The 22270-nt window shown below is 43.5% G+C and overlaps 1 protein-coding gene across 1 annotated transcript in view; it reads left to right on the top strand.

Annotated features, from left to right (window-relative positions):
- The window catches only part of FAM227A (family with sequence similarity 227 member A), a 69395-nt gene that overhangs the window by 29661 nt on the left and 17464 nt on the right, over nucleotides 1-22270 (top strand). The window contains exons 11-16 of the mRNA XM_066358435.1: nucleotides 2516-2595; nucleotides 4780-4867; nucleotides 11939-12033; nucleotides 17057-17214; nucleotides 18984-19136; nucleotides 22008-22148. Of these exons, the coding sequence (XP_066214532.1) occupies nucleotides 2516-2595; nucleotides 4780-4867; nucleotides 11939-12033; nucleotides 17057-17214; nucleotides 18984-19136; nucleotides 22008-22148 (715 nt within the window). The remainder of the gene's footprint in view (nucleotides 1-2515; nucleotides 2596-4779; nucleotides 4868-11938; nucleotides 12034-17056; nucleotides 17215-18983; nucleotides 19137-22007; nucleotides 22149-22270) is intronic.

Here is a 22270-nt window from a genome sequence, read left to right as displayed (position 1 = left end):
TCACAACAGGGAGGTGAAGTACACACTAAATCCACAGGTGAGGAAACTAGAGTTCAGAGAAGCACCTTTCCCAAGGCCAGCTTTCTTCTTGCACTCAACAGACCAGGAAAGAGCCCCATGGGCCAGGCACTGTGCTGAATAAACACTAGGCTCGTGCATGGTGTTCCTGCTGTGCAGGCTAATGGGAAATACAGGCAGCACAGTAGCACACAGTGGATTGGGCACTGTGATGGGGAATATGGGTGCTGAGCAGCTTGGGAAAGGCCCTGAGAGGGTCAGTAAGTGGGAGTTAGGCTGTGATTTAAAGGATGTGTGTTTTAGGCTGGTAAAGGGGAGGACTGCTGTTCCAGACAGAAGGAACAGCGTGTGAGAAACCCAGAGGCCAGAGGGGAACAGAGAGGCATTCCTCATGTCTGCAGTGGAGAATTGTGATGGATAACCAGCCTGTTGGTGGCTGAATCAGGATCCAAACTCAGAACTGCGGAGTATGGTCTAAGAACCAGCAGCAGCAGCATCAGTGTCCTTCTAGATGGACTAAATCAGACTCTGTAGTTTACCGAGATCCCCATGATCGATAAGCACATTCCAGTTTGGGAAGCCCTGGTGCAGGCAGGGCACAGGAAGAGAATACCTGACAGCCTCAGAGAAGAGTGAGACTGCTTCTCTGTGACTGGCTGGAAGTTAGAATAGCCAGCCCTGGCTCGGAGACAGACCCTTATATGTACTACTTTTCTAGTTTATAGTTGCTGACCCACTTAATAAATAGGTTTTTTCCCCCAGCAGTTATCATGGGCACTGGCACACAGGAATCTCTTTCCCTTTCCTCTTTTCTTTTTTCTTTCCTTCCCCTCCCCTCCCCCTCCCTTCCCCCTCCCCTCCCCCTCCCCCTCCCCTTCCCCTTCCCTCCCTCCCTCCCTCCCTCCCTCCCTCCCTCCCTCCCTCCCTCCCTCCCTCCCTCCCTCCCTCCCTTCCTTCCTTCCTTCCTTCCTTCCTTCCTTCCTTCCTTCCTTCCTTCCTTCCTTCCTTTCTTTTTGTGAGAGAGACAGACAGATAGAAAGGGAGAGAGATAAGAAGCATCAACTCGCCTGACCAGGTGGTGGCGCAGTGGATAGAGCGTCGGACTGGGATGCCGAGGACCCAGGTTCGAGACCCCGAGGTTGCCAGCTTGAGCGTGGGCTCATCTGGTTTGAGCAAAAAAAAGCTCACCAGCATGGACCCAAGGTCACTGGCTCGAGTGGGAGTGTTACTCAGTCTGCTGAAGGCCCGCAGTCATGGCATATATGAGAAAGCAATCAATGAACAACTACGATGTTGCAACGAAAAACTGATGATTGATGCTTCTCATCTCTCTCTGTTCCTGCCTGTCTATATCTATCCCTCTATCTGACTCTCTCTCTGTCCCTGTAAAAAAAAAAAAAAAAGAAGCATCAACTCATAGCTGCGGCACCTTAGTTGCTCATTGATTGCCTTCTCATATGTGCCTTGACCAGGGAGCTCCAGCTGAGCAAGTGACCCCTTGCTCAAGCCAGAGACCTTGGGCTCAAGCCAGCAACCATGGGGTCATGTCAGTGATCCCACGCTCAAGCTGATGACCCCACAATCAAGCAGGGTGAACCCGCACTCAAGCCAGTGATCTTGGGGTTCAAACCTGGGTCCTCAGTGACCTAGGCCAGCACTTTATCCACTGCATTACTGCCTGGCCAGGTGCACACAGGAATTTCAAAGTGAAAAAAATATAACCTGTAAATTGTCTTCAAATTTAACAATGTTTCAGTGAACACTAAATTAAGTACTTGAGGAGATTGATAGATTGTTACTTTTTAAAGCATTTAATCTAACATTTGTTTATTTCAATTTTGCTAGATTCTGAGTTTTTTTGTTTCTCTTTTGAAGTCAGTACTTTTAAAATGTGGATTGAATGCTTGTCCTGTATACTCTGCAAACTTTATTCCCTTTAATTGGCTCATCTGTCCTGCCCTGCAAGGTAGTTAGTATTCACACCTTTTAATGAGTCACAGAGGTTAGATCATTCACCCAGGTCACTCAGTGAGCAGTTCTGGTTTGAGGCTGGTTCTCATGCTGTTGCCTCCAGGGAGGGGGCTGTCTCAAAGGTCATGGTTTGCAGTGTCACCCCAGGATATGAAGGAATTGAAGAATAACTTTTTTTGCCTGACCAGGTGGTGGCGCAGTGGATAGAGCATCGGACTAGGATGTGGAAGACCCAGGTTCGAAACCCCAAGGTTGCCAGCTTGAGCGTGGGCTCATCTGGTTTGAGCAAAGCTCACCAGCTTGAGCTGAAGGTCACTGGCTCGAGCAAGGGATCAGTTAGTCTGCTGAAGGCCCACGGTCAAGGCACATGTGAGAAAGCAATCAATGAACAACTAAGGAGCCACAATGAAGAACTGATGTTTCTCATCTCTCTCCCTTCCTGTCCGTCTGTCCCTCTCTCTGACTCTCTCGTTCTCTGCCACACACACACACACAAAAAAAAATAAGAACTTTTTCTTTTCCCTAGGAAGAGAGCTGTCCTTCCTCACTTTTAAGACATACTCTTTCCAGAAGTCTGCCCAGAGCAAGAAGATCCACTCTCCTCATGTGAGTGGAGAGGCACAAACCCAGACCCCTTGGAGCCCATAAACTTTAATGACTTCACTGTCAGTCCTATATCTAGCAATCCCTATCCTGTCATCTTCGGGAGGGGCCCTTGAATTTTTCTAAGTTCCAGAGCATGGTTACAGTGAGGGTCAATAACAATACTGACCCAACTTTGGCCAGCTTGTGCCCATACCTGCTAATTTCAGATCTCAAAGCCCACCCCCCTCTCAGATATTTGTGGGCATCTCCAGAGTGAATCTCACATTGGTTCATCATACCTGAGCTGTCAGCATACGGAATCTGAGCAGCAGGGTGACCACATGGGATAGAATGGTTTTATCTCCTCTGTGCCATGGTGGGGAGGGAGCCCCAGAGCAGGCTTAGTTTGCCACCCTGATCCCAGATATAGTCACCCAGCCTCACGTACTCAGGGTGGTTGCTGGCTACAACTTGAGACTAGATGGAAAAGGACTTTGGAGAGTGCACCATGTGCAGATTTTCTTTGTATATATCCATTCTAGTCTTTACAATGTTCCTGCAAGGTCGGTAATTATTATCTTTATTTGGCAAAGGAAAAAATAAACTCAAAGAGGTGAATCACTCATCCCAGGCCACTTCCACTGACATCAGGATGCTGCCAGTCTGAGCTCTTTCTGCACCATTTTGCTGCCTCTAACAAATAGGAGAGTCTAATAACTCAATCCAAGCCAGTCTCTTTGCATTTGTTCTCTGCTTTACTGTAGACTCTCTGAAGCCTGTTAAGAATGAGCATGATGCTTCATTGAGCCCTGGGAGTGTTTTCTCTCTTACAAACCCCAGTAACTGCTTCAACACTACAAGCGTCAGTAGCTGTCGGACAACCAGCTGCATGGTGCATTTTAGCTTTCTTCTTCCTATTCAAATATCATGTTTACATAAAAGCAAAGTAGTGGTTGTTGAGGCTGGTAGACTGCTCATCTGCCACTTGGTAGACCATCTGTTTAGTGTCCCTAAACTCCTGCTCACCCTCAAAGACAGAACAAGGCTGTCTTCTCTCCTTGGAAACCCTCCAGCTCTCCCCCAGATAGAATCAAGCGTTCCCCACTCTGCCTTCTTATGACGCTCTGCTTGTACTTCCGGCCTACTATTATTTGTGCTGCAGAATCTACTGTTCCCTTTCTCTATACAAAGAGAAACTCTCATTTTTTTCTAGGCATGTACATGGCTAGGTAAAAGATTACATTTCCTAGCCTCCCCTACATGTACGTATGTGTAGCCATGTGACTAAGATCCAGTTAATGAGATATAGGTGGGCGCCATGCCGCATTTCTTGGGAACCTTAAGAAAAGAGCGAATGTGAGTCCTTGACCTATTTGTCATTCTCTGCATTCTACTGCCTGGAATGTGAATGTGATGACTGGAGTTCAGGCTGACATCTTGGACCCTCAGAACAAGATTTCTATCTTAAGAAAGGTGGAACCTTGAGCTGGAAAAAGCCGGAGGCCCTAAGGACTTGTCTCAGGAGAAATGTCATATAAGCCCTAGGTTGTCTACCTTCAGACTGTTGTGTGGGAAAGAAATTTCTACCTAGTTTGAGCCACTGCTATTTTGAGTCTCTGTCCCTCACATACAAACTTACTCCTAACTTACATTGCCTCTCTAATAAATATGTGATACTTTCCACACCTTAGCATAATCGTCTATTTACTATTCTCTCCCCTGGTAGACTGGGAGCTCCTTACCGGGAGTAGGTTGTAGGTTCTTCCTAGTGCCAGGCACATTGGTAGTTGCTCAGTGAAATGTTTACTGAAGGAGTCATGGTGGTTGTATGAACAGTGGTAGCAATGTTCATGGAGCACTTTCCATGAGTTGCCACTCGTATGCTTTGCTGACAATCTCCATAAGAACCCCATGAGGAAACAAGACAATAGAGAGGTTCAGTGACTTGCCCACGATCACCAGCTGTTGCGTAGCGGGGTGGGAGGAAACCCTGTCTGCCTCAGCCCTCAGCCGCTAGCCCATGCGTCTTCTGCATCAGCCTGCATCCCCATCCTGGGATGGGGGCTGAGTTGTCAAGCTGTACCTGAAAGCTCCCTCTCTGCAAGAACAATCAGAAATGTCTAGGAAGTAGCATGTGTACTTTCTATATTCCTCTCACTACCAGTTTTACTGAATTTGTTCTTTTTTTCCCCCTCTCCCCTGGAGTCTACTAGTGTAAAGTCAAACAACGAGAGAGACTCTTTATCTAAGAAAAATTCAGAGGATACCTCACAAGTACAGGATACCATGAAAGGTACATTAACTACCTAAAAGGGAAATGTAAGCTTTCAACTCAGTTATTATCTCCAAAACCCTGGTTTCTTTAGGTTTGTTTCAACATAATTTGTCACTCTAGTTCATACCAAGGTTCCATCTAGCCTGGGCTTTGGCACCAAATGATATCTTATGAGAGGACATAATTTTCTTTTCAGTTCAACAAGCACTGATTCAATTCCACTTTTGTAATGATGAGTCCAACACAGCACTAGTATCTGTGGGAAAGAGAGGTTGTTGGCAATGGAAGGAAATAAATCTAAGACATGATTACTCTCCTCTCCCCATCAGAAACCAGCATTTACTGAGGTAGGAACTGATTTGTTCCTGGTTGTTAACTTATACAGGTGACTGAGTAACTACCCACCGGGGCCAATGCTGTTGAAAGAAAAGTTTGTTATTCACAATTCTCCTAGGAACAAGAAGCATGGCTTGCCCTGCACAGCCAGGGGATAAAATGCAAGTGGAATTTTATGACTTTACCTGAGCTTCTGTCTCTAGCATCCCCCAGGGATCTGAATACACCCCAGGTACTGTCACACTGATCGGAAGCTGAGGTCTACCATATGCTCTCTCTCAGGGTTAGTCAGGAGGCAGAAAGGAGCAAAGGGAAGGCATGTATTTCCTTGGGAAAGACCAGGCATGGCGGCAAACAGTTTAGGATTGGCTAATTTTGAGTAACTCTGGCAGGCTTTGGGGGTTCAGGGGCTCTCCCTACTTGTCTGGCACCTGACCCTGGATTTAAGTCAGGGAAAATATCAGCTTGTGTGAAAGTTAGATAAAGGTGATGGTTCAGAGGATGGGTTCTGGATCACAGGGGAGATTGAAACAACTTTGTCCATTTGTTTGACCCTACAATTAATGGATGCCAAATAGACAAATACAGAATCTCAGAAAACACAAGAACATTGTAGACAATTTCACAAATCATCTTTTTAAAAAAAAAAAATTTCTTACATATTGATTTTAGTGAGAGAGAAAGGGAGAGAGACAGGAACATCCCTCTGTTCCCATATGTGCCCTGACCGGGGGTCAAACTGGAAGCCTCTGTGACTTGAGACAATGCTCTAACCAACTGAGTTATCTGGATAGGGCATCTTTTTTAAATTTAATTTTTCCATTGACTTGAGAGAGAGAAAAAGAGAGAGAAAGAGGAAGGGTGAGGGGGAAGGAAGAGAAAGAGAGAAAAGCGTTAGTTCATTGTTCCACCAATGAACTATGAACACAATGAAATAGTTCTATTTAGTTGTGTACTCATTGGTTGCTTCTATATTTTTTTTTAAAATTTTAATTCATTTTAGAGAGGAGAGAGAGAGAGAGAGACAAGGGGAGCAGGAGCAGGAAGCATCAACTCCTATCCTATATGTGCCTTGACCAGGCAAGCACAGGGTTTCAAACTGGTGACTTCAGCGTTCCAGGTCAATGTTTTATCCACTGCACCCCACAGGTCAGGCCAACATTGGTTGCTTCTTATGTGCCCTGACCAGGGGTTGAACTCATGATGTCGGCGCACTGGGATGACCCTCTGTCCACTGAACAACCTGGCCAGGCCAAACTATTCTTTTTCTTGATGTAGAAATGGCGGCTCAATAAAGTTAGTATGCAAATTATATCTCAGTAGAGCTGTTATTAAAAAAAAAAACCAAAATAACTTTAGGACTACTCATTGAGAGATATAGCCAGGTTTGTAAATACAAGCATACCTCAGAGGTATTGCAGGTTCAGTCCCAGACCACTATAATAAAGTGAATATCATGATAAAGCTAGTCACACGAATTTTTGTTTCCCAGTGTGTATAAAAGTATGCTTACACTATACTGTAGTTCGTTAAATGTGTGATAGCATTATGGGTTTTTGTTGTTGTTTGTTTGTTTGTTTGTTTTTGAGAGAAAGAGAGACAGGAACATTAAATTGTTCCTGTATGTGCCCTGACCGGGGAATTGAACCAGGAACCTCTGTGCTCTGGGATGATACTCTAACCAACCGAACTATCCAGCCAGGGCTTAATTTCTTTTTTTTAATTAATTGATTTTTAGAGAAACAGAGACGAAGGGAGAAGGGAAGCATTCATCTGTTGTTTCACTCAGTCCTGCCTTCACTGGTTGCTTCCCATGTGTGTCCTGACTGGAGATCAAACTCGCAACCTTGTCATTTCAGGATGACGCTCTTAACCAACTGAGCTAAGCAGCCAGGGCTGCATTATGTTTAAGAAGCAGTGTAGGCCCTGGCTGGTTGGCTCAGCGGTAGAGCGTCGGCCTAGCGTGCGGAGGACCCGGGTTCGATTCCCGGCCAGGGCACACAGGAGAAGCACCCATTTGCTTCTCCACCCCTCCGCCACGCCTTCCTCTCTGTCTCTCTCTTCCCCTCCCGCAGCCAAGGCTCCATTGGAGCAAAGATGGCCCGGGTGCTGGGGATGGCTCTGTGGCCTCTGCCTCAGACGCTAGAGTGGCTCTGGTCGCAACATGGCAACGCCCAGGATGGGCAGAGCATCGCCCCCTGGTGGGCAGAGCGTCGCCCCTGGTGGGTGTGCCGGGTGGATCCTGGTCGGGTGCATGCGGGAGTCTGTCTGACTGTCTCTCCCTGTTTCCAGCTTCAGAAAAATGCAAAAAAAAAAAAAAAGCAGTGTACATACCTTAACTAAAAAATATTTTATTGCCAAAAATGCTAATCATCATCTGAGCCTTCAATGAACCATAATAATAATCTTTTTACTGGTAGAGGGTCTTGCCTTCAATTGGAAAAAAACTGCGATATCTATAAAGCTCAAAAAAGCAAATTGCAATAGAATGAGTATGGCTGTTAGAGGTCAATATTTGGGGAAGATGTTGCAAGTTCCCAACATATACATGTATATTCAGTTCATGAAAATCTATGTGAGTCAAAGAGGAAGTACCAAGGGAAATTAGAAGATATTTGAACGAATGAAAATCTGACCTTTTTTCAAATATGAACATTTAATGCTGTATATGAGTGTTTAATGTCAGATACCTCTGGACACTGAGGCATCCCACACATTTTAGAAACAGTCTTTTATTCAGTTTGGGTTGTTTCCACTTTGTAGCTCTTTTGCATAATGCTGCTATGGAAATTCATGTTCATTTTTTTTTTTAATTTTAGTGTGAGAGAGAGGTAGAGAGACAGACACACAGGAAGGGAGAGAGATAAGAAGCATCAACTCATTGTTGTGGCACTTTAGTTGTTCACTGATTGCTTTCTCATACGTGCCTTGACCGGAGGCGGGTTGGGGTGGCTCCAGCTGCACCAGTGACCCCTTGCTCAAGCTAGCGATCTTTGCACTCAAGTCAGCAGCCAGGGGATCATGTCTGTGATCCCATGTGCTCAAGCCAGTGATCCTGCACTCAAGCTGGCGACCTTGGGGTTTTGAACCTCGGACCTCAATGTCTCAGGTTAATGTATCCCCTGCGCCACCATCAGTCAGGCTCATGTTCAGACTTTCATGTAACCATGCTTTCATTTCTCTTGGGTGTATATACATCCCTACGGGTAGAATTGCTGAGTCATATATACTGCTCACAAAAATTAGGGATATTTCAAAATGAATATGAAGCAATAAAAAAAAGAAGCATTTGATTTTTTTATTAAACAAGAACATCAGAGATGCAAACAATTCAATGAAAGTTGTTCGATTATGCAAATGAGATGCAAAACTAACTTTTATTTTATTGGTGAAAATGCAGTATACAAAAGGCTGAAAATGCTGGAGTGTCTGCACGTTCCCTGATCCCCTACTTTTTTTGAGCAGTTGTATTTAACAGTTTGAAGAAATGCCAAACTGTATTCTAAAATTATTATAATATGTATTTAAAAGACTATAAGAGAAGGAAAGGAGTCTATTATATTTGCTATATATCATTAAACACACAGGGTGTGGCAAAAGTAGGTTTACAGTTGTTTGTATGGAAACTAATACAATAATTAATAATAAAAGAATAAATTCTGTTTCACATATTCACAACTGTAAACCTACTTTTGCCCCACCTTGTATTTATATATTATACATTTACTATTTATATTATATACTTCCTATATACCATATATTATATTGACTGTATATAACAAGATATTTACATTTTCTGTTGCTTTTTGGTACTTCCTGAAGTTCCAGGTTTCCCTCTGGTATTGTCCTTCCTTTAGTATGTCATTTAAAATTGGCCTGCTGGCAATGAATTCTCTTAGTTTTCTTTCACCTGAGAAAGCCTTTATTTAACTTTCATTATTCAAGGGTATTTTTTCTGGATATAGAATTCTGGGTTGATGATTCTTTTCTGTCAGTAATTTAAAATGTTGTTCCACAGCCACCTGGCCTTACTGGTCTGGTGAGAAATGCACAGTCATTGCAATTGCTTCCCTTCTGTGTGATGCCTTTTTCTCTGGCTGCTTTCGGGATATTTACTTTGTCTTCATCTTTTAGCTGGTCGATGATGGTGTGTATGGGTGTGGATTTCTTTTAATTTAGCTTGTTTTGGGTTTGCAGAGCTTCTTGAGACTGTAAGTTTATGTCTTTTGCCAAATTTGAAGAGTTTTCAGACATTATTTTCTCAAATAATTTTATTGATTGATTGATTGACTTTTAGAGATAGAGAAGATAGAGAAAGAGGAGAGAGAAGCAGGAAGCAGTAGTAGTTGCTTCCCACATGTGCCTTGACCAGGCAAGTCCGGAGTTTCGAACTGGTGACTTCAGTGTTCCAGGTCGACGCTTTATCCACTGCGCCACCATAGATCAGGCTCAAATAAATTTTTTGTAGCATACCCTTTCTCCTTTCTTTTTGAGACTTTGATGACACAAATGTTAGACCTGTTGATAGTGTCCCATAAATCCCTGAGACTCCATTCATGTTTTCCAGTCTTTTGTGTCCACATTGTTCAGATTGTGTGCTATAATAAAAATAGAGATTTGGTCTTCTTTGTCCCTGGTTCCTGGCACAGAGCTCCTAAAAGCCTCTAAATTTCCAGAGCCATAGTAGTGTCATTCATAATGAGCATCTTTCAGCCATACCTAAGTATATGCTAACAAGATGTCTTAGGTTGGGACCCCAGAAAGCTTCAAGATGCAGTTTGGGTACCAGAAAGACCAAATATGATTAGAGGGTGGGAATGTTTAGTTCCCTCTCCCAATCTCCAGGGAGGGGTGGGGGACTCTAGAGATTTAGTTATGAAAACTCTTAAACAGTGTGATTTGATGAACAAGTTGCTGAACACTTTGATGTACTGGGATGGCGATGTGCCTGAACAATTTTATCAAACTTTCCCCGTTCTTGAAGAAAATTTGTACTGTTCTGTGGCAAAACTCAGCGGTTAAGAGCTCAGGGTCAGAGTCAGACAAATCTGCATGCAAGTCTTGGCTTTCTCACTTATTTGCTTTGTGAACTTGGACAAATTAGTTACTTGTTCTAAGTGTCATTTTCCTCACTAATAAACTGAAGAAAAGCAAGAGTTACTATCTTAGAGGACTGACAGTTAAAATGTACTGCATGCCCAGGTTTAGTGTAGTGCCTGACTTGTAGTTAGTGTTTATTACATGAGAATTATCATTACGACCTCAGGTAAACCTCTTAACACTTTGATCTAGGAATTGTTACCATCACTTTATTTTTTTTCTATTTTTACTTTATTTTTTTAATTCAGAGAGAGAAAGACAGAAACATCAATGTGTTTCTGTATGTGCCCCAACCAAAGATTGAACCAGCCCCTGCATTGCAGGACAGAGCTCCAAACCAACCGAGCCACCCAGCCATGGCTAAATTGTTATCTTCACTTTGTAGAATAGGAAACTGAGAAAGAGAGACAGACAGAGAGAGACGGAGATAAACACATACAGTATAATCTTTAGCAGTTTCTTTATCACAGGTTTTTTTTCTTTTTTCTTTTTTTTTAGCAAGAGAGATGGACAGAGACAGAGAGAAGGACAGATAGGGACAGACAGACAGGAAGGGAGATGAGAAGCATTAGTTCTTTATTGCAGCACCTTAGTTGTTCATTGATTGCTTCTCATTCATGCCTCGATGCGGGGGAGAGGACAGGGGGACTTCAGCCGAGCCAGTGACCCCTTGCTCAAGCCAGCAATCTATGCTTTTCCTTGTTTTTGTTTTTCTATGAATGTCTTTATTTCATCTTTGTTCTTAAAGGGTAGATTTACTGGATACACAAGTCTACCTAAATGCTCTGCTGATTTTATTCCACTGTCTTCTAGCTTCCAGTGCTGCTGCTGAAAATGCTGCAGTACCTCTAATTATTAATTTATAGATGACCTGTTGTTTCTCTCTGCCCATCTTTAAGATGTTCTCTGTTAATTTTCTCCTACAGAAAGACTACAACATTGTGCAACAGTTGGATATTTTTTCATTTAATTACAATACCTTTCCTGATCTGCTTTTTTTTTTTTTTTTTTTTTTTTAAAGCCTTTAACCTTTCCTTGTTCTTTGATCATACTTTAACCTATAGAGAATTCTATCATGGCACCTGAGTTGGTATTACATTTATTATTTGCATGTGTTTCTTCTCACTAAAGTGTGAATTTCTTTTTTTTTTTTTTTAAGATTTTATTGATTTTTCAGAAAGAGGAGGTGGGGAGTGAGTAGTATCAACTCATAGTTGCTTCACTTTAGTTGTTCATTGCTTGCTTGTTGCTTGTCATATGTGCCTGGACCAGGCAATCTCAGAGTTCTGAACCAGTGACCTCAGCATTCCAGGTTGATGCTCTAGCCACTGTGCCACCACAAGCCAGGCAAAATGTGAGATTCTTGAAGATAGTGTACTTCTAGCACCTGGCGTAGGCCCAGCACATAATAGATGCTCTGTAAATGTTTGTTTGTTGGATGGACAGATTAATAAATGGACAAATCTGTGTCCATAGGTGTATATATGGATAAAATTAAAGTGAAACTGTATTAATTTACTGAGTTACTTCCTCTCTCTAGTATCTTCCAGTGATCTGAATACACCCAGGCATTTTCACACTCTTAGGAAATAGAGGTCTACCACAGCCAACCAACTCCAATGATTTTTCTTTCTGCTAATATTGCATTGACAGATCATTATATTCAGACTCTGGCCATGAGGAGACCTACACAACAAGTCAAGAGGATATCAGAAGCAAGAGGCCATGAGAATATGCTTCCTAAGAAGGTGATGGAAATTTAATAGCAGAGATGATTTAGAAGGAGCTAGGGGGCATGGCTACAAAAGTAAGCACCAAAGGGATGTCAGGGTAAGAATTAGGATTTTTCTTTTAAGTGTTGTGGGTTTTTTTGACAGAGACAGAGAATCAGAGGGAGGGACAGATAGGGACAGACAGACAGGAAGGGAGAGAAATGAGAAGCATCAATTCTTTGTTGCAGGACCTTAGTTGTTCATTGATGGCTTTCTCATATGTGCCTTGACTGGGGGCTACAGTGGAGTGAGTGACCCCTTGCTCAAACCAGCAACCTCGGGCTTCAAGCCAGCAACCATTGGGCTCAAGCCAGAGACCATGAGGTCATGTCTACGATCTCATGCTCAAGCCAGCGACCCCACACTCAAGCTGGTGAGCCCGTGCTCAAGCTAGATAAGCCTGCACTCAAGCCAGAAACCTCGAGGTTTCAAACCTGGGTCCTCCATGTCCCAGTACAATGCTCTATCCACTGCGCCACTGCCTGGTCAGGCTTAAGTGTTTTGTTTTGTTTTTTTTAAGATTTTAATTATTTTTAGAGAAAGGAAAGAGAAAGAGAAAGGGTAGAGGAGTGGGAAGCAACTTGTAGTTGCTTCTCACATGTGCCTTGACTGGTCAAGCCCAGGGCCTCGAACTGGCAAACTTAGCATCCCAGGTTGATGCTTTCTTGAACCTCCTTCTTTTCTCCATGTTTATTACAGCTGCCTCTTTCCCATCAGCCTCTAGCATGAAACTTTTGAGAAGGATTAGGCCATGGTGGAAAAACAGACAGACATGGTTCAAATCTTGGTGTTGTACCTCATTAGCTGTGTTACTCAAGCAAGCTGTTTAGCCTTTTTGACCTTCTTCTATAACATTTGCAAAAGGAAGCCAGCAGTGGTATTATGGTTCCATTTTTTTTATATAAATAAAATTTTATTTTAATGGGGTGACATCAATAAATCAGGGTACATATATTCAAAGAAAACATGCCCAGGTTATCTTGTCATTCAATTCTGTTGCATACCCATCACCCAAAGTCAGATTGTCCTCCGTCACCTTCTATCTAGTTTTCTTTGTGCCCCTCCCCACCCCCTCCCCCTCTCCCTTCTTCCCTCCCTCCACCCCCCATAACCACCACACTCTTGTCCATGTCTCTTAGTCTCGTTTTTATGTCCCACCAATGTATGGAATCCTGCAGTTCTTGTTTTTTTCTGATTTACTTATTTCACTCCATATAATGTTATCAAGATCCCACCATTTTGTTGTAAGTGATCCGATGTCATCATTTCTTATGGCTGAATAGTATACCATGGTGTATATGTGCCACATCTTCTTTATCCAGTCCTCTATTTTTTTTTACAGTGATTAAAGCCTTTAAGCAAACTCTTGGCCAATACAGCAAGAATCCATAAAAGAGTAGTGTCCTTAACATGTTCACCAAGTCCAAGTTGGCCCCAACACCATGCCAAATCCCTGAAAAATGCAACCCAACCCCAGTTCAGTCTGTTAGGAGCTGTCACAAGGAGCAGGAATCCAGGAAAAGTCCACATCCAGGAAAAGTTTGCATGGCACTGGAATTGTTGTCACAATTCTATACTTTGCAGCTCACGTCCAAGTCCCAGTGACCGCTGCTTCTAGCTGGTAATGATTCAGGTAGACTGGAAAAGTCATCTGCAGCATGCGTGGATATGGAGCTTCTCTTCTCCTCTGCCTGGAGTGATGAGACCAGGTTGCCTTTCCCTGGAGCTCTGCGACTGTGGCATGGTAAAAAGAACCTTGGGATACACTAAGCTGGGTGGCAAAGGTAGATTCATAATAGAAGTTGGCAAAAGGGGGAAAGAGAGCTCTAAATTAGGAGTAGGTCCCAGCCTGAAATATGAGCGGGACATTGAGGTAGGAGGAATAAAGGAAACACTATATATTAAACAAAGCAGCAGAAAATAGGACTATCAATACCCACAACAGAGATCTTCGAGGGAAGAATAAAAAACCTGACTATTCAGGCAAGACATAGTTAAGTGGCCCTTGTGCAAATGAGATCAGTTTACCTGCTTCTTGGAAGAAATACCCTAGGCTTGTCCACAGTGTCGTAGATGGGGCCGACGGCCCTGGGCACTTTCAGCCTTCAGTGGCAAACCCCAGCATTCTGGGCAAGGTTAGGTCATAAGTGGCTGGAGCAGGGCTGGAAGAGACTGAACCCTCCCTTAGAGGAGCGAGGGAGAAGCCTACCTTCCAGTGTTCCTGTTTCCTCACAGCAGAGGCATGTAAGTCTGGCAGGCTTTAGCTCAATGACCTTCCTTTCCACTATTGAAGCAGGACCCAGATGGCATCCTATGAGACCCTATGGTTCCATTTTTATTTTTGATTTAAAGCTCCCTGAATTACTGCTCCCAAATGCATTAAAGGGCAGGTAAACTCACCGGACACATAAGACTCGGGCTGCTGGGAAAGGGGAATGGCTACTGGCAACCAGGACAACAACTCTCTGATAAGCTGAGCAGATCCTAGATCCAGTTTGGATTTTTCTAGACTTTGAAAAACTTGGTTTTTTAAAAAATAAGTTCATAAAAACCAAATACCTGTTATCTGCCATCACTTTCATTTCATGAAAGAAAGATCATTACAATATAAACGTGTATAAAAGACGATCTCAGGGTAAAAGAGAGACCTTAAAGTGAATAAGTTTACTTTACACCAGATATATCATAATGTATTCTTCCTTGTTTTCCTTATTCCATTGGAGACCAGTGAGCACAGACTGGCCACATGTGGAGATGGGGATTTAGGCATCATGAGAGAGACTTAAATGATCGATAGGTTCCCTACTAACCCCAAGCTTCTGTGATACAGTAGGATCTTGCTGTAGAATAGTGCTTCTCAACTGGGGGAGATTTTGCCCCCTCAGAGACTTTTGGCCATGTCTGGAGACATTTCTGGCTGTCACTGTGGAGGCTGGGGTTGGAGTAGTACTGTCACTAGCAAGTGGAGATCAGGGATGTCACTAAACATCCTACAATGCACAGGAGAATCTCCCACATCAGAATATTATCTGGCCCAAAATGTCAAAGTACTGAGGTTGAGAGACTCTGCTATAGATAGAAGAACTCTCATTACGCAATTAAAATGGGTAGGATTAGAAAAGAGTGTGGTTAAGTCCGGTTGTGACCTTTATTCTCGAGACAGAATTTTTTGTTTGATTAAATTCTAACCACTTTTTCAAAATAAAATATATATTTTTTAATACAAAAGTAGTACATAATCATTATTGACATTTTGGGGGAAAGGCAGAGGAATATAAGGATGGAAAGCAAACCACTCTCAGCCCCAGCCTGCTCTTTCCTGATCTACTTCCTCTTAGCTGTCTGTTAGCATCTCAAATACAACACATCTCAATCAGACCTCTTTTTTTTTTTGGGACAGAGACAGAGAGAAGGACAAACAGACAAGAAAGGAGAGAGATGAGAAGCATCAGTTCTTCGTTGTGGCTCCTTAGTTGTTCATTGATTGCTTTCTCATATGTGCCTTGATTGGGGGGCTACAGCAGACCAACTGACCCCTTGCTCAAGCCAGTGACCTTGGGCTCAAGCCAGCGGCCATGGGGTTGTGTCTGTGATTCCACACTCAAGCCAGTGACCCTGCGCTCCAGCTAGTGAGCCTGTGCTCAAGCCGGTGACCTCGGGGTTTTGAACCTGGGTCCTCCACGTCCCAGTCTAACACTCTATTCACCGCACCACTTCCTGGTTAGGCTCAATCAGACCTCTTGCTTTTCCCACTCTGCTAACCTGTCCCTTCCCAGGTCTTCCCCCCTCAGCAACTGCACCTAAACCTTTTGAGTCATCCTTGCCTCCTCTCGTTCTCATGCCCACATTGAGTCCATCAGCAAATCCTGTTCTGCTTTCATAATATATTGCACATTGATCGCTTCTCACCCTCTTCCAGTTCCCAGTCCTAGCCCCATCAGCTCCCCCAGCCACTGCAGAGGCCTCCCAACTGTTCTTCTCACGTCCATTCATACCCACTGGAGTCATTTCTCCACACTTCAGTCAAAGAGATCCTTAGAAAAAATTAATCAGATTATGTTGTGCCCAGATCAGAACTTTTCAGTGGCTCCCATCACACTGAGAAAAGATTTTTCCTTCCTGGGGCTCAGAGCCCCCGCTCCCTCTTCAGCTTCATCATTTATTCCCCGTTTGAGCCTCGCAAGCCTTGTTTTTGTCCCCCTGCTACAGAAAGCTCTCATCTGCCTCAGCGTCTCTTGAATTTGCTGTCCCCATTGCACAGATCATTCAGGATCTGCCAGGATCTCTCCTCCTCAGGGCAGCCCTCCGTGACCACCCCGTGGAAGATTCCTCTCCCCTCCAGGTTCCCACCACACCACCCTTTACACCTTGTCCTGCTTTACTTTGATCTGAAGCACTTATTCCATAATATCATGGAATTCTTTTATTTCTTGATTTGCTTACTGTTTTCCTCTGAACTGTAATGCAAGCTCCACCAGGGCTGGAATTTGCCTTATTTTCAGCTGAATCTCCAGTGCCTAGAACAGTGAATACATAGTAATCACCCAAAAATACGTGCTGAATGAATTATTAGTATTTTGGTGACTGTGCTTCTAGTTTTATCTATTTTTTTGTACAGAATTATTTCACATAATTTATATTTCATATAAAATATTTAATATTATCTACTCAATTTTGCATCTAGATTATTTTAATCTATTATATCTGAAACAATATTATAGTACCACCTCTCATAAACATTTTAATAGTAGCATGCTATTCCTTGGGGTGGGGATATTAATATCTTCTTGAACATTATTCTGTCTTTTGTTATAGTGAAAATTTCTGCAGTAAACATCTTTGTGCCTAAACCATTTGGGAGAGGGGGTAACTTCCTTAGGCTAGCATCCTGAAATTGGAATTACCAGTTCAAAAGGACTTGAGTGCCTTTACATTTCTTAATGTATGCTGTAAGAATGACACTATCTTTTATTTTTTTCTCTCTCTCTCTTCTTCTCAGTCTCACCCTGCCTGCAAAAGCCCTGAGCTGACTTCAAACCTCTTCAACATTCATGGGAAGAGCCCTCTAATTGTATATTTCCTCCTAAATTACGTCACTTTGCAGCAGCGTGGCAAAGACATGTTGATAGTCCGGAGGGAAGAGACCAAGACCATCCCATATCCTTCCCTTCACAGGTGGAGTACACATTACTCCAGGCCCCTGCTTCCTCTTCCCAGGAGCAAGGGTCGAGGAGAGGCATCCAGCCTTTACAATAGTGCCTGGCACATGGTAGGTGCCTGTCAAGTGTGGTCATTGATATAAGTGTCAGGGTCAGAATCTTGTTCATTTCAGTTCCACAATTGCCTCATGAACTGGCTGTGTGGGACCCTGGGCACACAGGGTCCTTTGTACAAAATTCCTTCCAGAATGAATAGGCTAACTAGATGCTCAAACATCCTTTGCAACTCAGTAATGCCTCCCAGATGCTCACTGACCCTGGAGTATGTACTGATCAGGAATTTCAGTGTCTGGGTGTCTATTTTTTCTAACACCTTTCTCACATACACTCCTCCCCCGGACACATCAGCAAATTCCTGGTCCTACTGTTATCTTAAAGATTTGGTATAAAGCTCAGATCTTAAGAAAACAGGTCTGACATATGTTGGTGTCCTGAGTCTTAGCAGTTTACCACAAGGGGTAAGAAAATGGACTCAAATAGACAACTCAGGAACCAGCTCAACTGCTTACCAGCTCAGTTATCTTAGACAAATTCTAACTTCTCTCTGAGCCTCATTTTTTTTCATCTATGGGGAATAACAGTACCTGCCTCATAGTACTCTGCTTTGCAGAGTACAAGCACAGAGGTAAAGGCTTAGCATGGAGCCTAAGTAACAAGTGATTGAATGGGACCTATCTACATATAGCTGCCCATGAGGAGGAGCTTTCATAATGAACTAGGTAGGACTTTTTTTTTTTTTTTTCTGAAGCTGGAAACAGGGAGAGACAGTCAGACAGACTCCCGCATGCGCCCGACCAGGATCCACCCAGCACGCCCACCAGGGGCGATGCTCTGCCCACCAGGGGCAATGCTCTGCCCCTCCGGGGCGTCGCTCTGCTGCGACCAGAGCCACTCTAGCGCCTGGGGCAGAGGCCAAGGAGCCATCCCCAGCGCCCGGGCCATCTTTGCTCCAATGGATCCTTGGCTGCGGGAGGGGAAGAGAGAGACAGAGAGGAAGGAGGGGGGGGGGTGGAGAAGCAAATGGGCGCTTCTCCTATGTGCCCTGGCCAGGAATCAAACCTGGGTCCCCCGCACGCCAGGCCGACGCTCTACCACTGAGCCAACCGGCCAGGGCCTAGGTAGGACTTTTACCTGCTGTCCTGCCCTGGCCAGATAGCTTGATTGGTTGGAGCATCGTCCTGAAGCACAGAGGTTGCACACAGAGGTTAGCTTATGTCTTGTCTGGACTCCCACAATAAGTGGTGGGTGTGGCTGAGATTCTGACTGATCCAGAAGGGGTGGAGGGCATGGAGGGAGGCAGAGAAAAAATTTCAACATAGAAACAGCAGAGGGATGAGGCATTGGGCCTTAAAGGCAAGAAAAGTTGGAATGCCTTCCTATTCAGCACTTTGATACCAAAGTTGAACTTTTAGATGAAAGTCTGAAAAAGCATCACCCGGCCTTGAATCAGCAGGAAACAAGACAGGCTTCTTAAAGATAAGGGGTGATCTGGCCATGGAAAGAATAGTCTCTTTCCAAAGCAGGCTATTGTCAAACAGCAGAGAGTCATCTCCTGCTCAGATATCCATTACCTCATCCACAAGCAGACGGTTTCCCCACTCTGCCATCTCACCATCCCCCACCCCACACACTAGGCACATCGCACTAATAATGTTAAGAATCAGTACCTACCAACATTGTGAGGTTTTCCTTGACCATGAAAGCCACTGAGTGCTGCCCGACCTATGCTGACATTATCAGCCTGACTAGGTGCAACATGAAGAAGCGGAGAGAATGCCTCCAGCAGTTGCACCATCTCCACTGGAGCGAATGGAATTACTTTGATGAGTACCTGAAGGAACTGCAGAAAAGCTTCCTCAGGTATGTGAGGGACCTGAGGGACGTAACCGGGTTCCAGCACTTGTCTGTTGGCAGCCCGTCAGAATAACTTTAATGGGGGTTAGCCCTGTAACATCTTAAACACAAGTATTCTTGTGATCAGAATGTAAACTCTATAATAACAGAGATAATTTTTAATTTTATTTGAATATTGACTGGGTTTTAAATGACATTAGGAATTCCTTTTATTGGTGTGTTCCTTTGTAAAAGATATTATAATAGTTTATAGTTATGTTATTTTTTTAGAAGTCATATTTTAAAGAGATACATAATATAGTGTTTATGGATGAAATGACATGGTATCTAAGATTTGCTTTAAAATAACCCACGTAAGGCCCTGGCTGGAAAGCTCAGTTGGTTAGAGCGTTGTCCTGACACATCAAGTTTATGGGTTGTTTTTTTTTGTTTTTTGGGTTTTTTTGGATTTTTCTGAAGCTGGAAACGGGGAGGCAGTCAGACAGACTCCCGCATGCGCCCGACCGGGATCCACCCGGCACGCCCACCAGGGGGCGATGCTCTGCCCATCCGGGGCGTGGCTCCGTCGCCACCAGAGCCACTCTAGCGCCTGGGGCAGAGGCCAAGGAGCCATCCCCAGCGCCTGGGCCATCTTTTGCTCCAATGGAGCCTCGGCTGTGGGAGGGAAAGAGAGAGACAGAGAGGAAGGAGAGGGGGAGGGGTGGAGAAGAAGATGGGCGCCTCTCCTGTGTGCCCTGGCCGGGAATCAAACCCGGGACTTCCGCACGCCAGGCCGACGCTCTACCACTGAGCCAACCAGCCAGGGCCAAATTTATGGGTTTCATCCTTGATCAGGGCACATTTAAGAATCAACCAATGAATGCATAAATAAGTAGAACAACAAATCAATGTCTCTCTCTTACTCTTTCTCCTTTCCTCTCTCTCTAAAATCAATTAATAAAAATAACCCATTTAAGGTGGGGATGAGGGGACAAAGAGAGTAACAGATGAGTCAAGATTGACCTTATGTTGGTAACTGATGAAGTTAGAGAATGAGTAAATGGGGCTCATAATATTACTTTCTTTACTTTTATATACAAATTATATGTTATAAAATTTTAAATAAGTGTTTTTTTTTAATGGTGGACATACCAAAAACAAAAGGTGACAAATGGCGATGTGGCATATTACTTGTAGATGGGCTAGGGCCCCTTTGGGACATCAGTTACCATTTATTTCCCTAACAGAGCATATCAGTTAGGAGAACTGACATTGAAGTTGGACAGACCGAACCTCCAGTTACAGCTGTCTCACTCTCTGTGTGAATTAGGTCCATCAGTTAGCCTCTGTGAGGCTTGGATGCCATCTATATGACAGAAATATTTATAGTAGTACTCCCGAAGTAGTCGTGTGAGTGAAAGGAGATGTCTAGCTTGGTGCCTGGCTCAAAGGAAGTGCTTAGTGAATGGTAGCTGTAGAGATAATACATGTGAGCCCATACCATGAAAACTGCAGGGTCCAAAGCAGCACAAGGACTCGGAGTTGGGAAATTTGCATTTAGGGAGGTATGGAGCAGACCTCCTGAGAAAAGGCAGTCTAACCAGCTGCATGTGCAGGGTTCTCTGCTTTGAGTGGAGGAAGAGTCGAGTTTGCACGTGCAGATGGAGCTACATAGTAGAGGAGCAGGGTCAGCTGCTACAGTAGAATTCGTTTCTTGTGAGTTCAGAGCCCTGATCCTCACACTGGTCTGGGGACAAAGCACCCACAATTTAAAATGCTTTTTGGAAAACTCTATGAAATGTTTCAACATATGATTCTGTCATCCAAAATAAAGATGCTTTTACTCGAGGAAAGGAGACTAAGACATGTTCAAGCTGCAACAGCTCAAGAAATGACAATATAGAAAACATTATAAAGAATTACATCCAAGTTTTTCTGTTGGAAAAATGTGATCATAACAAGGACAATTTGCTGCTTATTTTTGTCTTTCTATTGCAAGCAGAGGCAGGCTCCAAAAAGTTAAGAAAGGTTGTAGCAGAAGATCATAAAAATGAGAATGTTATGTCAACACAATTTTTTCCTTTGACTTGGGAAAAGACCCCCACTGTTTAAATAACTGTTGGTTTGGTTCAATGCTAGTTTTTAAATATCATGCTTCATACATCTATCCTACCTGCCACAACAGCGAAGTATATGACAGCATCGGACTTCACTCAAATATATATTTATTACTGTTTTGTCTACCTTGAACATCCATAATATGCTTCTTCATCAGTAAATGTCCACTCATCCTTGAATAATCAGCTGATATATTAGCCAATTCAGTATTCCCATTGTGTGCCACAAGCTTATCTAAGCACATTCCACTCTGAAAACCTCATATAATGACAGCAGCAGCAGCCAACATTTATTGAGCACTTCCTGTGCACTAGACATGGTGCTAAGCATCTGACCTGTGGTAACTCGGTCCTCACCATGCCCTAGGTTCTATGATTACCGTGTTGAGATATGTATACTGACATAGATAAGTGAAGTAATTTTCCCAAAGTCACTCTGCAAGTGCCAGAGCCCCAACTTAAATTCAGCTTGCCTTCAATGCTCACGCTTCAACTTTCCTTCATATTGTGGATTTCCTCACCTCTTTCTAATTTGAAGATGTGTTCCTTGAGTTCATGGGCCACCCTTATTCCTCTCTGGCCCCAGGGTTGATGTGACCTCTGGCACACAGCAAGGTCTGGGTTGCTGATTTGTGATCAACTCTCTGTTCAGTCAGTTTCTCTTGACAGATGTAATGAGTGAATTTGTAAATATTTGCCTGTTTACATATGAAGATAGGAGAGAGAAGATTGTGCTGACTCTTGAGTCTTTTTCCCTGTGTGTCTTTGTGATTTCCCACAGGGAGGTGAAGATTATAGACCAAAGAGAAGCAGAAAAGAAAAAAGCAAACCACATGTTCATCCGTCCTGCAGTCTCATCTGAGGAATTCCTTCGAAAGAAATCTAAAGGAATCCGTCAGAGGGAGATTGCATTTCTTTTAAGGTTTGTTAGAATAAAACCATGGTAAAAGTAGAAATGTGAACAATGTAAGAATTCTTAATATATGGAAAAGAATACATAAAAGTTCACTCCCTTTTATGTGTCACTCAATTCTCATTTTATTT

Source organism: Saccopteryx leptura, chromosome 1 (genome assembly GCF_036850995.1).
Source record: "Saccopteryx leptura isolate mSacLep1 chromosome 1, mSacLep1_pri_phased_curated, whole genome shotgun sequence".
Taxonomy (NCBI): Eukaryota; Metazoa; Chordata; class Mammalia; order Chiroptera; family Emballonuridae; genus Saccopteryx; species Saccopteryx leptura.
This window is presented reverse-complemented; position numbering and strand designations above follow the sequence as displayed.